Source organism: Rhinoraja longicauda, chromosome 4, assembly GCF_053455715.1.
Source record: "Rhinoraja longicauda isolate Sanriku21f chromosome 4, sRhiLon1.1, whole genome shotgun sequence".
NCBI classification, from domain to species: domain Eukaryota; kingdom Metazoa; phylum Chordata; class Chondrichthyes; order Rajiformes; family Arhynchobatidae; genus Rhinoraja; species Rhinoraja longicauda.
The window spans coordinates 49,734,835-49,747,647 of record NC_135956.1 but is presented as its reverse complement, the minus strand read 5'-3'; the positions used below and the strand labels follow the sequence as shown (position 1 = coordinate 49,747,647).

The 12,813-nt window shown below is 37.9% G+C and overlaps 1 protein-coding gene across 2 annotated transcripts in view; it reads right to left on the bottom strand.

Moving 5' to 3' along the window:
• The window catches only part of atp9b (ATPase phospholipid transporting 9B), a 298,121-nt gene that overhangs the window by 69,348 nt on the left and 215,960 nt on the right, over nucleotides 1–12,813 (bottom strand). For both annotated transcript variants that reach the window (XM_078397707.1, XM_078397708.1), the window contains exons 12-13: nucleotides 6,109–6,269; nucleotides 4,145–4,287 (exon numbers count right to left, since the gene is read on the bottom strand). In XM_078397707.1, coding sequence (XP_078253833.1) covers nucleotides 4,145–4,287; nucleotides 6,109–6,269 — 304 coding nt within the window. The remainder of the gene's footprint in view (nucleotides 1–4,144; nucleotides 4,288–6,108; nucleotides 6,270–12,813) is intronic.

Here is a 12,813-nt window from a genome sequence, read left to right as displayed (position 1 = left end):
TGGTCACAATGCTTTAATATAACATGTTGCCAGGATTCCTATTCAAATCAGTTAGATACAGTGCATTCAGAAAGTATTCAGACCCCTTCACTTTTTCCACAATTTGTTACGTTACAGCCTTATTTGTTACGTTACAGCCTTCTAACTACCATCCCTGAACGCAATCTGGCACAGTGGTGACTACTCCAATAGAAAACCAGAAAAAACTACTGCAAGATGGTAAAAAGGCAACCACAATTCCCCTTCAAAAGCAGGTTACAGATGTCAGTCATTTACCCATTAAAAGGTGCTTAGATCAATCTGTGCAGTTAATAGCACAAACTCTGGAATCTGGAAGACAAATAAACCTTCAGGTGCTGAAATCTGAAATACATATTAGGAAGAGGCCCTGACCCAAAGCATTCTCTTCCCTCTCTACGGATGCTGTTTGGCTGGCTGACCTTAATCTCAAAACCCAAAGTCTCTCTCCAACAGGAATGCATGCTCTTCAGATCCATTAAATAATTCATAGTTAATCAATTACTTCAAATTAGAGTCACGCGAAAAATAATGATGCAGCCAACCTGCACACAAATAATTAAATGGAAATATGTTGGAAACACGCAACATATCAAGCAGCATTTGTGGAGAGGGAAACAAAGAGTGATTACTTTACATCTATAATCTATTATCAGAAATTAATCTGTTCAAATGAAAAAACACTGGCGAGGCTTAAAAGCAACCACCTCAATGTCGTCATAAACTCCTTTCATGTGCAGGGTGGGGTTGCAATTTAACATTCTCTGCTAAAGATGGTATCTGACAAAAAAGTATATTTTGACAGCTGTACTTAAATGTTAATCCAGGTTATGAGGTTAGGGCCTCAGAATAGGATTTGGGACCACACTCGTCTGAGCGAACGTGAGAATACAGCAGCACATGGCCCGATTTGAAGAGGCGCTGCCTCGCATCCGCACAGATGCAGGTTGACCTCTGATGCTGTCTGCGTGAAGTTTGCATATTCTCCATCTGAACACATAAATTTTGCGCGGCTATTCTGGTTTCCTTTTAAGCCAAAGGGCCAGGCTTGTCGTTTAATTGACCACTGTAAATTGCTCGTGTGCAGGTGAGTGGTAGAATCTGGGGGAAGTCGATGAGAATGTAGGGAGAATATCATGGGATTGATATATCAAGTGAATGCGTGATGGTCAGCACGGATTAGGTGGGCTGAACAGTCTATTTCTATGCTGTATAACTCCATAATTAAATTTTAATGTGCACATGTTTCCATCCTTTGCACCCTTTCAAATAACCAGTTACATTCTTATTTTGTACAAATGAAATACAATTTGATTGGAGACAACAGTTCATTAAATGTTCGGCTTAAAGACAGCAATCACACATACTAGGTTTTATATAAACACACTAAACTCAAAGATTTGCTTGTTGCTTTATATTATGTCCATGCAGATCATACTGTTTTAGATTGTCACATGGAAGTAATTGTTCAACCTGAGTAGAATGCATCTGCATAGTGACGTGAATATGAGTATCACTGTACCTTAATTGGTACATGTAACAATAAAAGACCTTTGAAACCTTTGAAAAATACAATTTTATGGAACAAGCTGCTGTACTTTGTGACATTTTCATATGTTCATACAAATTAATCACCAAATTCATCTGACAAACTGGCCCTATATTAATTGTATGAAAAAAATTAAATACAGCACTAATCATTAATGAATAACTTAACTCATCACTCCACCAACATGCAGTTTAGCCATTTCATTAGAATTCCCCTGACTTTAGTTATTTACTGAGATGAAATAGGTAGGTGATGTACATGAAACAGACTTTGTGCTGCCACCTGTAAAAGAATGTCAGCTTTGGAAATGCTTACGGTATAATTATTGCCTGCAATATTCATTTATCACAAAAATGTTGTTCCAGCTGCTTGTACCACTAATGACGTTATAATACAATAGAGATAAATTCCATTGACACTGGGATTAATTTATGGCATCATTAGGGTTCACCCACAGTTACCATTTAAAAGTTATGAGCTCTCCACTGTATTGTCCTTAAACAATAGCTTTATCAAAAGCAAGCATTGGGAAGATTAAAGCTCTACTTGCAGATTAAGTATAAATTATCTGTCCTCTTGTTTCAGCACCATTTATTCATTTATCACATAACATCTAGTATTTCAGGTCAGTGTCAATATGCTCTGCATCCTCTTAGTTAACAGATGTCTTCTCTTGTCAAATGAATTACTTTATGTTTCACGCACTGGTGGTCGCAGATGTGTCACTATAGCAACATCATCAATTTCAGATCTTACCGGAAACATGCTGTCCAATCAAACCTAATTATACCACATTGCTTTCTTGTCCTACAATAAGGAAACTATAATGTAATTATTGGGACACTTCATTTTCTATTCTGCCATGGCAAATGAGCAAGCCAAAATGATGGACGCTTCTTGTCAGAATGCTTACTGATGAAGCACAAACCCGATTTGCAGTCATACAAAGGACTACCTTGCAATTAAGATAGACTGCACTGGTCCTCAGACGCAACAACGTAAATTCTGTATGGTTACTAATGGCTATTCTTTTTCTGGAACTTGGGTGGAGGGGGGGGGGATTCACCAAACAGGTGTTTGCTCCAACTAACATTTATGTTGGTTCATAAATTAAGCAGAATTTGTACTATTGATGACATTTAATCTTAAATTTTCAGACTCTTTTTCCTTGCATAATCTTCATCAATTAATGTGAACAACGATGAAACCAACAAACAACAAAACAATTCTGTTGCAAATTCTCAGAATATTTTTTTAAAGTATCAAATTTAGGATGACACTTGCTTTACTGTTCCACAGGCAAATTTGTACAATAGTTACTCATAACATGGGAGGCATATTGGGGAAGTAAATGAGATGTAAATGTTTCCTGCTGGAAGAGGAGATTGGAGCAAAAAAATAAACTATTGGAGGAACATAGGAACATCTGTGGGGGTGGGCAGAAAATAAATTGTCCATATTTCAGGTCTAGACCTTACATCAGGACTGACACTGGAGAGACAGGAAATTGGATATTGGTTGAGCCAAATGATGATGCAGAGTTATTGTTGCGGGTGGTGACTCAAAGGAACACACCCTGTATGGATGTGGGAGGTGGCTGGGAGGAGATGAAAACAATAATTCCAGAGGCAATGCAGATGTTATATGGTTGTTGAGTCAAAATGGTAATATTGCGAGGCATACAAGGTGAGCAGAATGGTTGAGAACTCATGTGGGAAATCTTGTGCTTCATTGATAGGTTCAGGGTATGGAACAAGGTACGTGCCAGGGAAGCAGGAGAAAAAGATTCAGAAGCATTTGATATGACAAAGGCCTTGCTTATGATACATAGTTGGAGCAGAGGGCAGACTGTCTAGGTAGTAAGAGGCACAGTGGCACCACCTGTGGGATAAGTGCTTGATAAAATCTAGGCACATGGTGAAGTGACTTGGGGTTGGAAGTGAGGGTAGATGACTAATGATTGCCAATCCACTGGCACTATCTGTTTTGTAAAGTAGGATCAAGCATGAAGAGAGGAATATGGTCCGTATCGGGCATGGGCAGAATGAAACTCCACACAGAGAATAGGGCTGTTTGGCTTAAAGGGAGTCACCAGGCAACTTTTCCTGTATTTTGCAGAATACAGAAAGGAAATTTACTTTTACACAGTTATTTTAAAAAAAGAGTACACTGGAAATCTATCATAAAAGTATACTTTTTTTTAAAAAGCAGTAAGATTATATTAATAGTAGTCGATGCACTCAGGAATGGAGAATTAAAAAGGTGCACCTTAAGGTAATTCTTTTAAAAACTAAAGTTTGAGATTTATTGGTCATTCATTGATGATTTGCAAAGATCACAAAACAGTTTGATAAAAATTAGATATGACAATTTGGCAACTTTTAAGCAAATGTTTTTGTTTTTTAATTTCCTTTGATTTACATTTTGATTTCCTCAGTGATTTTTACCTTACTGATTTTCTCTCTATTATTCAAAATGTTCAATGTTTTAGAATACTGCAACAAATTTGTTCATCCAAATGGCAGGCCAAAAAACATTCAGAAATGTCTCAAGCTCAGGAGATGACATCAACATTACCTGTCTTATCTGTTAATAAATAAACTAAACGCCCCAGTTCTTCTGGTATAGTGCTTGTCCGGACTACCGTGCCTGGAATGTTATCATCTCTCATGATCAGCCAACCATACGCAGCTTTTCCCATGTCGAGATTTACCCGCAAACTGTCCAAATGAAGAGGAAATAGAGAAGTTCACAAAAGGCAAGCAAGAAGATAGTGAGGAGTTAACAGAACCATAAGTTATTACTAGAGAACTGGATACGCTTAGGGAGATAGACACTTTAACTCCCCCTCCCATTCCCATACTGACCTTTCTGTCCTGGGCTGACTCCACTGTCAGAGTGAGGCCCAACGTAAATTGGAGGAACAGCACCTCATATTTCGCGTGGGCAGCTTACAACCCAGCGGTATGAATATTGATTTCTCTAACCAAATAACCCTTGCTTTCCCCTTCTCTCCGTCCCTCCCCCGCCCTAGTTCTGACTAGTTTCACTGTCATGATTAATTTGACTGATTGTATGCCACCTTGTCACCTTCCCCTCAGCTAACAGTGAACCATTCTATATTTCCTTATCATCGTCTGCTTTGATCTGTCGTTTTCACACGTTATCCTTCCATATCTCTAGACTCCCTCTCCCCTGACAGTCTGAAGACTGTCGACCCGAAACATCACCCATTCCTTCTCTCCAGAGATGCTGCCTGTCCCACTAAGTTACTCCAGCATTTTGTGTCTATCTTCGGTGCATAACCAGAATCGGCAGTTCTTCTTGCACATAAACAGGGAGGTTGTGCTTCCATTGTGAAGAATATCCAGCATGCTGTGTACAGTACTGGTCCCCTCACTTAAGGAAGCAGTTCAGAGAAAATTTACTAGACTCATACCTAAAATAGGTGGGTTGAGTAATGAGGAATCAATGGACCACCCCTAGATTCACATCTGCTGGAGTTTAGAAGCTGTGGGGAGGGAGTGGGGGGGGGGGGGGGGGCGAGGAAGATAGCTGGGAAGGAATGTAGTAGGAACTTGATTGAAGCATACGTTCCAGAGGGATTTTGACAGGATGAATGTAGAGTGCCTGTGACTCTTGTGGGAGAATCTAGAATTTAAAAAAAATAGGGTTATGCCTTCAAGGCAGAGGGGCCACTTTTCTCTCGCACTTTCAGAGGATCACAAATCTTTGGAACACTCTCTCTTACTCAAAGAGCAGCGGAAGCAGAGTTTTTGAATATGAAGACAGAGGTAGGCAAATTCTTCATTAGAGATGAAAGATCGCTGCGATCAGGCAGAAATATGAAATTACGGTTATAATCGGAACAGAGAACAGGCTCAAGGGGCCAAGTGGTCCATGCCTACTAATTTATACTTTCATATTATGTAAAGCTAATCTCCCCAACCTATTTCATTTTTGTCTCAAGAGCAATTTTAGTTATTGTCAACATTATTTGCATTATATTCTTCATGCACTGTAAAATAATAGCACATTGCTTTATACGGATGATTAAAAAAAAGTTAATGCAATTCCACTCATGACCAAATTATGAGAAAGTGGTGTGACTCAGGAACACAAGAAACAATTAAAATTGATTTTGAAACTAAATGTTAATGCAATTGGCAAGCATAAAACAATCTATTAAAGCAATGAAATGAATAAGGCACTTAGGAGAACAGGATTTTACATTAAAAATGTTATGCAATTACAATTTTTCTATTCAGTGCCTCGTTTGCCAGTTATTATTCCAGTAATTTCTTTATGTCACTTGTTAGCACTGAAATTCAAACCATTGTAATAAATGAATGGCAGGAACAGAGCAAGTGGTACAAGTTTCACAGCAGTTTGATCCTTCTGGGACTGGCAATTTTTTTTTCTTCTGCTACTATAGTTTCACGATAAAGATCAGTTCCTTTTACAATTAGAGCTAGGTATGAATTTCAACATTCACGTTCAGTGATTCAGGGCAACCTTTCCAAAAAAAAGTTAAATCTTACCTGATGGGAATGATATATGAAAATAATAGGATGAACCGGAATAGGTATCGATACCAAGGACCTACAAATCCTTGCAAAGCCACCATAACAACTGATAGCACAACTAGAGCAAAAAACAAAGCCTTTGTCAGCCGATTTAGCTCTAGATCCAGTAAGCCGACCTGCAAGAAATCAAAATAACAATTGTAAGTTAAACAGATAAATCAATCCATGCAATGAGTATACAGTAGTCATTTACTATAAAGTTTACATTTGCATTTGGCATCTTAGGAATGCTTAAAACGTGCAGCACGCGTACTTAAATCCTTATTCCATAAGAACCTGCATCTTTTTTTAAAAATACAAACAAAATAATACCACGTATGTTGCATTACCATAATACAATAGTGGTAGTGTGGTGGGGGTGGCTATTGCCAATGAGTGAAACCCAAAACGCAAATTTGGATAATGAAGACAAGGAACAGGATGGAAATGAGATAGAGCAGATGGTTCAGCTGAAGCCTTTGGGGAAAAACGGGAAACATTTGTATGAGAGCAGGAAGGGAAGGCCTTGGAGAAGTTCTCTGGCTCTGGCTCAATTGGTAAATAGTGGAACTGGGCAAGAGAAGGTGCAAGTGGCCTTACAACCAAAAAGAAGAATTGGAAGGGGATAGTAGAAAATTGAAAAGAATGAAATGGGGAAGGGTGGGGAGAAAAAGGGTTATGTAATGCTATGTCATTCATGTTTTTTCAATTAGGCAGGAGAATGGAAATTTGATTGGAGATGTCAAAATAAGGAGTTCTGGAACAGAAGGATGCCTTTTATTTGTTATAATCTATTATGTGTTGCCTAGGTTTATGTGCCGGGGATGCTGCTGCAAGTAATATTTTCATTAAACCTGTACCTCACTGTATTTGTGCATATGGCAATAAAGTTGACTTGACTTATTTAGTTATAGAGTAATTCAGCATAGAAGCAAACCCTTCAGCCCAGCCCATCCATGTCGATCAAGATGCCTCATCTTAGTCCCATGTGCTTGCATTTGGCCCATATTGTTCTAAATCTTTCCCATCCATATACCTGTCCAAATGTATTTTAAATGTTATTGTATCTGTTTCAATTACTCCCTCTGACAGTTTATTCTATATACCCAACAACCTGTGTGGAAAAAGTTGTCCTCAGGTTCCTATTAAATCTTTCCTTTCTTACCTTAAATCTATGCCCCTTGGTTCTTGATTATCCTACCCTGGGGAAAGAAATTCTGTGCATTCACCCTATCTATTCCCCTTATGATTTTTACACACCATCTCTTACTCCCTCACTGTTTTGCGCTCCAAGGAATAAAATACTAGCCTCCTCACTTCTCCCTCTAGCTCAGGCCCTTGCACCCTGGCAACAGCCTCAAAAATCTTCTCTGCATTCTTTCAAATTCATTGGCATCTTTCCAATAACAGAGTGACCAAATCTGAACACAATACTCCAAGTGTGGCCTCGCCAACTTTTTGCACAACAATAACATAATCTCCTAACTTCTACACTTAGTTCCCTGACTAATGAAGAGCAGTGAGCATTTTCTCTTTCCCGCACAGTGTAACCATCACTTTCAATCGACGGACTACAAAATCATCTTCACCACCCAATCCATATGTGATGCGACTTTCAGGGAACTATGCACTCCACAGGATCCTATCAATTACTGAGGTCCTGCCCAAGTTTGATTTCCAAAAATGCAACATCTCACACATCTGAATTAAACTGCATAACCATTTCTCAGCCCACTTGCCCAGCTGATAAATATATTTCTGTAATTCATGACAACCATTTACACAGTCTATGACATCACCTATTGGTGCCATCTGAAAACTTACTAATCACACGTTGCATATTGTCATCCAAATTGTGTATTCCCATCCAAAATCATGAGGGGAATTGATTGGGTAAACTTTTGCCCAGAGTAGGGGAATTGAGAACTAGAGGATATAGGTTTAAGGTGAATGGGGGAAGATTTAATGGGAACCTGAGGGGTAACTTTTTTATTACACAAAGGGTGGTGGTTGTATGGAACAAGCTGCCGGAGGTAGTTGAGGCAGGTACTATTGAAACATTTAGACAGGTACATGGATAGGATAGGTTTAGAGGGATATGGGCCAAAAGCAGGCAGGTGGGACTAGTGTAGATGGTGCATGTTTTTTGGCGTGGGCAAGTTGGACCGAAGGGCCTGTTTCCATGCTGTAATGAGTCCGACTTTAAATCAGTTATTTGGTTGGAAATAGTTTATTTGGGAGCAAAAGAAAATAAGGACACTGGAGGGAAAGATGATAATTGGTAAATAGGGATCTACGCTGCAATTAACTATTGGAAGAGGTTAATTACTCAGAACAAGTGGATTTTTTTTAAAAGGATGGCTTAAAATACAATATGATTAGTATCCTAATCAAAGTTTTCAGGAGTAATTTGTTTTTGATTAATTCATGAGCTTTCCCAAAATAAATCAAATTACCAGTGTAGTTTAGATAAAGCAGAGAAGCTGTAAATTGTCAATTTTCCTCCTTCAAAAAGTATCATATCTGAAAAAGTACAAATACTTTCCATGTTTCCATGGCTTCCTGGAACCCATGACAACAGTGCACTGATAACTTGATCCAGTCTGCACAATTTTACTATGGATGAGTAATCCAGAGAGGTTTACTTTGTGGCATTAAGATATAATGCAAGGTAATGATCAAAGGGAAGAATAAAACGGAAAACTTTTTATTAAGTGTTTAAAAGGAGATCCTGAGACATTTACAATAGAGAATCCATTTTTATTTGTCCTAGCTCATGGGATTCCAAAATAGAAACCATTCTCCCCATATCCCTTCAATTATTATCCAGATGCAGTGGTCTATGCTTCAATTGTTACCATTAGTAAAGCAGTCTATGTGTAATAATTTTCTGCATTTTCTCTTCTTCTTTAATAGAATCAAGTCAAAATCTCTAATACCTTTTCCCCAACAAAAAGGAAACAGTATATTCCTAATCATTGTCACAATGTAATTTTCAAAGCCTCTTAGGTCTCCACTTAGCACCTGTTTCAGCAGAAATAATCAGTCCCTCTAATTTCCCATCTCTTACAATAACCTCACGTAATTATACCCAACACACTCCACAACTCAAAACTGGAAGGCACGCAAAAGAATGTCTAATGAAATGAATTGTGCCAATTAATTAATAGATTTATTCCTTCCTTACATTTGACTTCTTGCCCATTTATAAAGCTAAAAGTACTCCTTTTTAATGGGACATACCTTGAGGAGAAATCGCAGTGGAGCAACAAGTAGTATAAGAAGATAACTGCAGATGCTGGTACAAATCGAAGGTATTTATTCACAAAATGCTGGAGTAACTCAGCAGGCCAGGCAGCATCTCAGGAGAGAAGGAATGGGTGACCTACCTTTACCTACCTGCACATTTTAGGGAATGATGCATCTGAATCTCTAGCTCTTCCAAACCCTTCTTAATCTTCCCAAAGTTTAATTCCTCACGATAGCTCTTCATTCTAAAATGTATTACCATTCGTTAAATGCAATCTGCCATACTTGCCCATCTGACCCTACATTTTCCTGAAGTCCTTTACCTAGGCTCTTGTCATGACCCGTCTGCACTGATGAGGATTCACATAATTAAGAGTCTGAAATCTTGTTAAAGAAAACGTGCAGAGTTATTTGACTGTGGAGTGCTGTCCAAAAATAATAGATAATAGTCAGGAGATGCATGGGGGGGGGGGGGGGGGTTGAGAGAGGAGTAGTTAGGGGTGTAGAGAGAGGCAGAAAGATAGATGGATGGATGGGGCAGAGAAATTAGTGTTTAAAAAATCTGCTTGGACCTGGCCTTAAGCTTCCAAGTAATTTATCCTTTCAGCTGCACTGTGCAATCAAAAACAGATTGAGTAATTTAGAAACAGTCATATTTATAACTACATTCACTGTTTTTGTGATAACAGTTAATCAGATCCAAACGTTCCAACGGCCTCTACTTTGCTTTTTTCCCTGTTCATTTTAAAACTGGCATCAGTCAAGAAAGCCAGTGAGGAAAGAAAGCATACCAAGTCTCTCACCACTTTCCAGGTCTTCTTAAAACCCATACCATTGTAAAATGGGAAATAAACACTAAAACACAAATGTTTCCTTTAATTACAGAAACAATCACAAAATTACATCTAAACATTTGCAAAGAATTCAAACAATCCAAAGGCTTGCCTTTTTCTTCCCCTGAGAACTAAGGTTCTGTAGACGGCAGCATACTGATTTATCAGCTGCACTCAAAGTAACACAACTGAGGCAAATATCTTGCAATTTCCACAACTTCCACTAATACGTGGTTTCTGGTTGAGTTATCAAGTAAAATGGGTTTTTGGATTAAAAAGAAGAAAAATTAAGCTAGAGAAGCAGAGCACGTTTCAAAGACCAGATCTCTTTGCATTCACAATGGCAGTCTACGTTTCAGGCCTCACTGCGGATCAGATGAAGTCATTATTCATTCAGTCAAGGAAAAAAGACTCAATTACCTCAACCTAAAGATGCTATCAATGAATGCAAAGTGCATATTTTGCTCTATTCATCTAAATCCCATTAAAAGTGAAAGGAATGATTTAATCTGGCCGTCTAAAGTTGGCCTTTTTTTGTAATAAAATAAAGAATCACTGTCTCATAATATGCATAACTACTGACTGAGACCGTTCGCCCACATCATAACAGCAGTAAAATCTGTGAAACTCTATACAGAAAATTCAGCAAAGAATACTACTGTTCCCTTGGAAAAAGTCACAGCTTCAATGAACTGCCACCTCATAAATATGGTAAGATCTGCTTAGTTACAACAAAGAAAAACAATTCTTCGTAACTAAATGTGTTGCATAACATTTTCTCTTTCCCGCACAGTGTAACCATCACTTTCAATCGACAGACTACAAAAACATCTGATTTGTAATTGGTTCATCAAAAGCAAGAAAGAAATGAACACAAAAAGTAAATGGAGGCTTCCATGACAAGCCGTACTCATGTCAGCACTTAATTAATAGGCAACAATGATAATCTGACAAAAATACAGTAAAACACCATATTAAATAAAATAAAAACAGAATTGCCTGTAAACAAAATGTACTTTATTCACAATAATCCATGTTAATGTACTACTAATTAGACTTGAACAATGCTGGCTACCATTTCCAGAAAAGCTGACTGAAATCATATATACTGTAGTGCATGGGAAAACACAAAGTTAAAAGGACATTAGCTTTATTGCATTGCATTAATGCTTTGCTCAGTTTCAGTTTGACATTTTACATTTGGACAAACAGTTAATGAAACCCTGATAGCAATGCTTATTGCAGGAAAACTGAGCACTTTTAAAATCTGCTTCAACATTAAATTTTTATACCAGAAGTAAACAGAATTTCAAAGTGAGAATAAAAATTAATTCTTAGTTGAAAGTTGCGACCTTCACCACTGTCAATTGTTTGCAATGTATGTGTTTTGACTTTCATATGTCTGTTCTTTTTCCCCTGAAAATTACAAAGCACGAAGGAATTTGCATTGGATGCGGATAATGTTCAGCCAGCATACACATTAGCTCACCTGGCTCTCTCCACGGTTTACTCAAAATCCAGAAGTTATCAGTGTAAAATCGTAATCTTTCTATACAGTATAAAGTTGATAACGTTTTAGTTATTTATTTAAAAGAGGATGAATGTCTAAAATACGCAGAAGCAGGCTGATGGTGATTAGGTGAGATAGCCTATTCAATCTCTGGAAATTGGTACAGCCAAATAAAAAGAGATGGATGGGATGGAAAGCTATCCACAATATTGGCTATAACTCAAGGCTGAGCAATACCAGTGCAATCCAAATCTTGAGCAAAATAGTCATTATTGATCCTGCATAAAATTGGGCCCATTCTAATGTTAACAATTAATTTGGATGTGGCATTATCCAAACCATATTTTGTTTTTGAAATCTACTAATTGTAATTTAATATTTCCACTAACTTACTCCACATTTTAGAGGTGGAACCGAACATTTGGGGCCAATTTTAACCTAGCATTTCAGGCACGAAAAAGCCCAGGAATCAGCTGAAATACCATTGCCAAAACCTACCCAATATTGATTTTCTGCACCTTCAATGAATTGGGATGTAAAACCAGTGTTGTGCTCCATTCCATCAATTTTCCCATAGACAGTTGAGGTGGAATTTGCCCCTATATCTATAGAACTGGAGTGGTTGATGTGGGCAAATCTCTTAATATCCTTGAAGTAAAATGGTGATGGTGGGGGCTGGGGGTAAATTCTTAAGCCTTCAGCACTGACTTCAAATATAAAAGGAGAATATTTCCTGAAGAACTAAAGTTTGCTAACTGCAAAACAAGAATGTTCTTTGCTACATTATACTTTATACTCAAGTTCTAATCTAAAAAGTAATAATCCCACACACACCCTCCAGCTAGCAATAGTCTACAACAAAATGTCCTTTCTTTATTGATTACTTTGGTATGAACCTTGGTTTCTCATTTTATTGAAATCTGTACGTCTTCAAATCAATGTAACCTGATTAAATGAATTCTATTATTATCTGGTCAGGGATAGGCATTAAACAAAAGAAACAAGCCTGTTTGCTGCATCTATCTGCTTTTCCAGTGCCACAATATTAAGATGTGCAGTTTACTTGAAAAAGAAGCAGGTAGCCCTTTT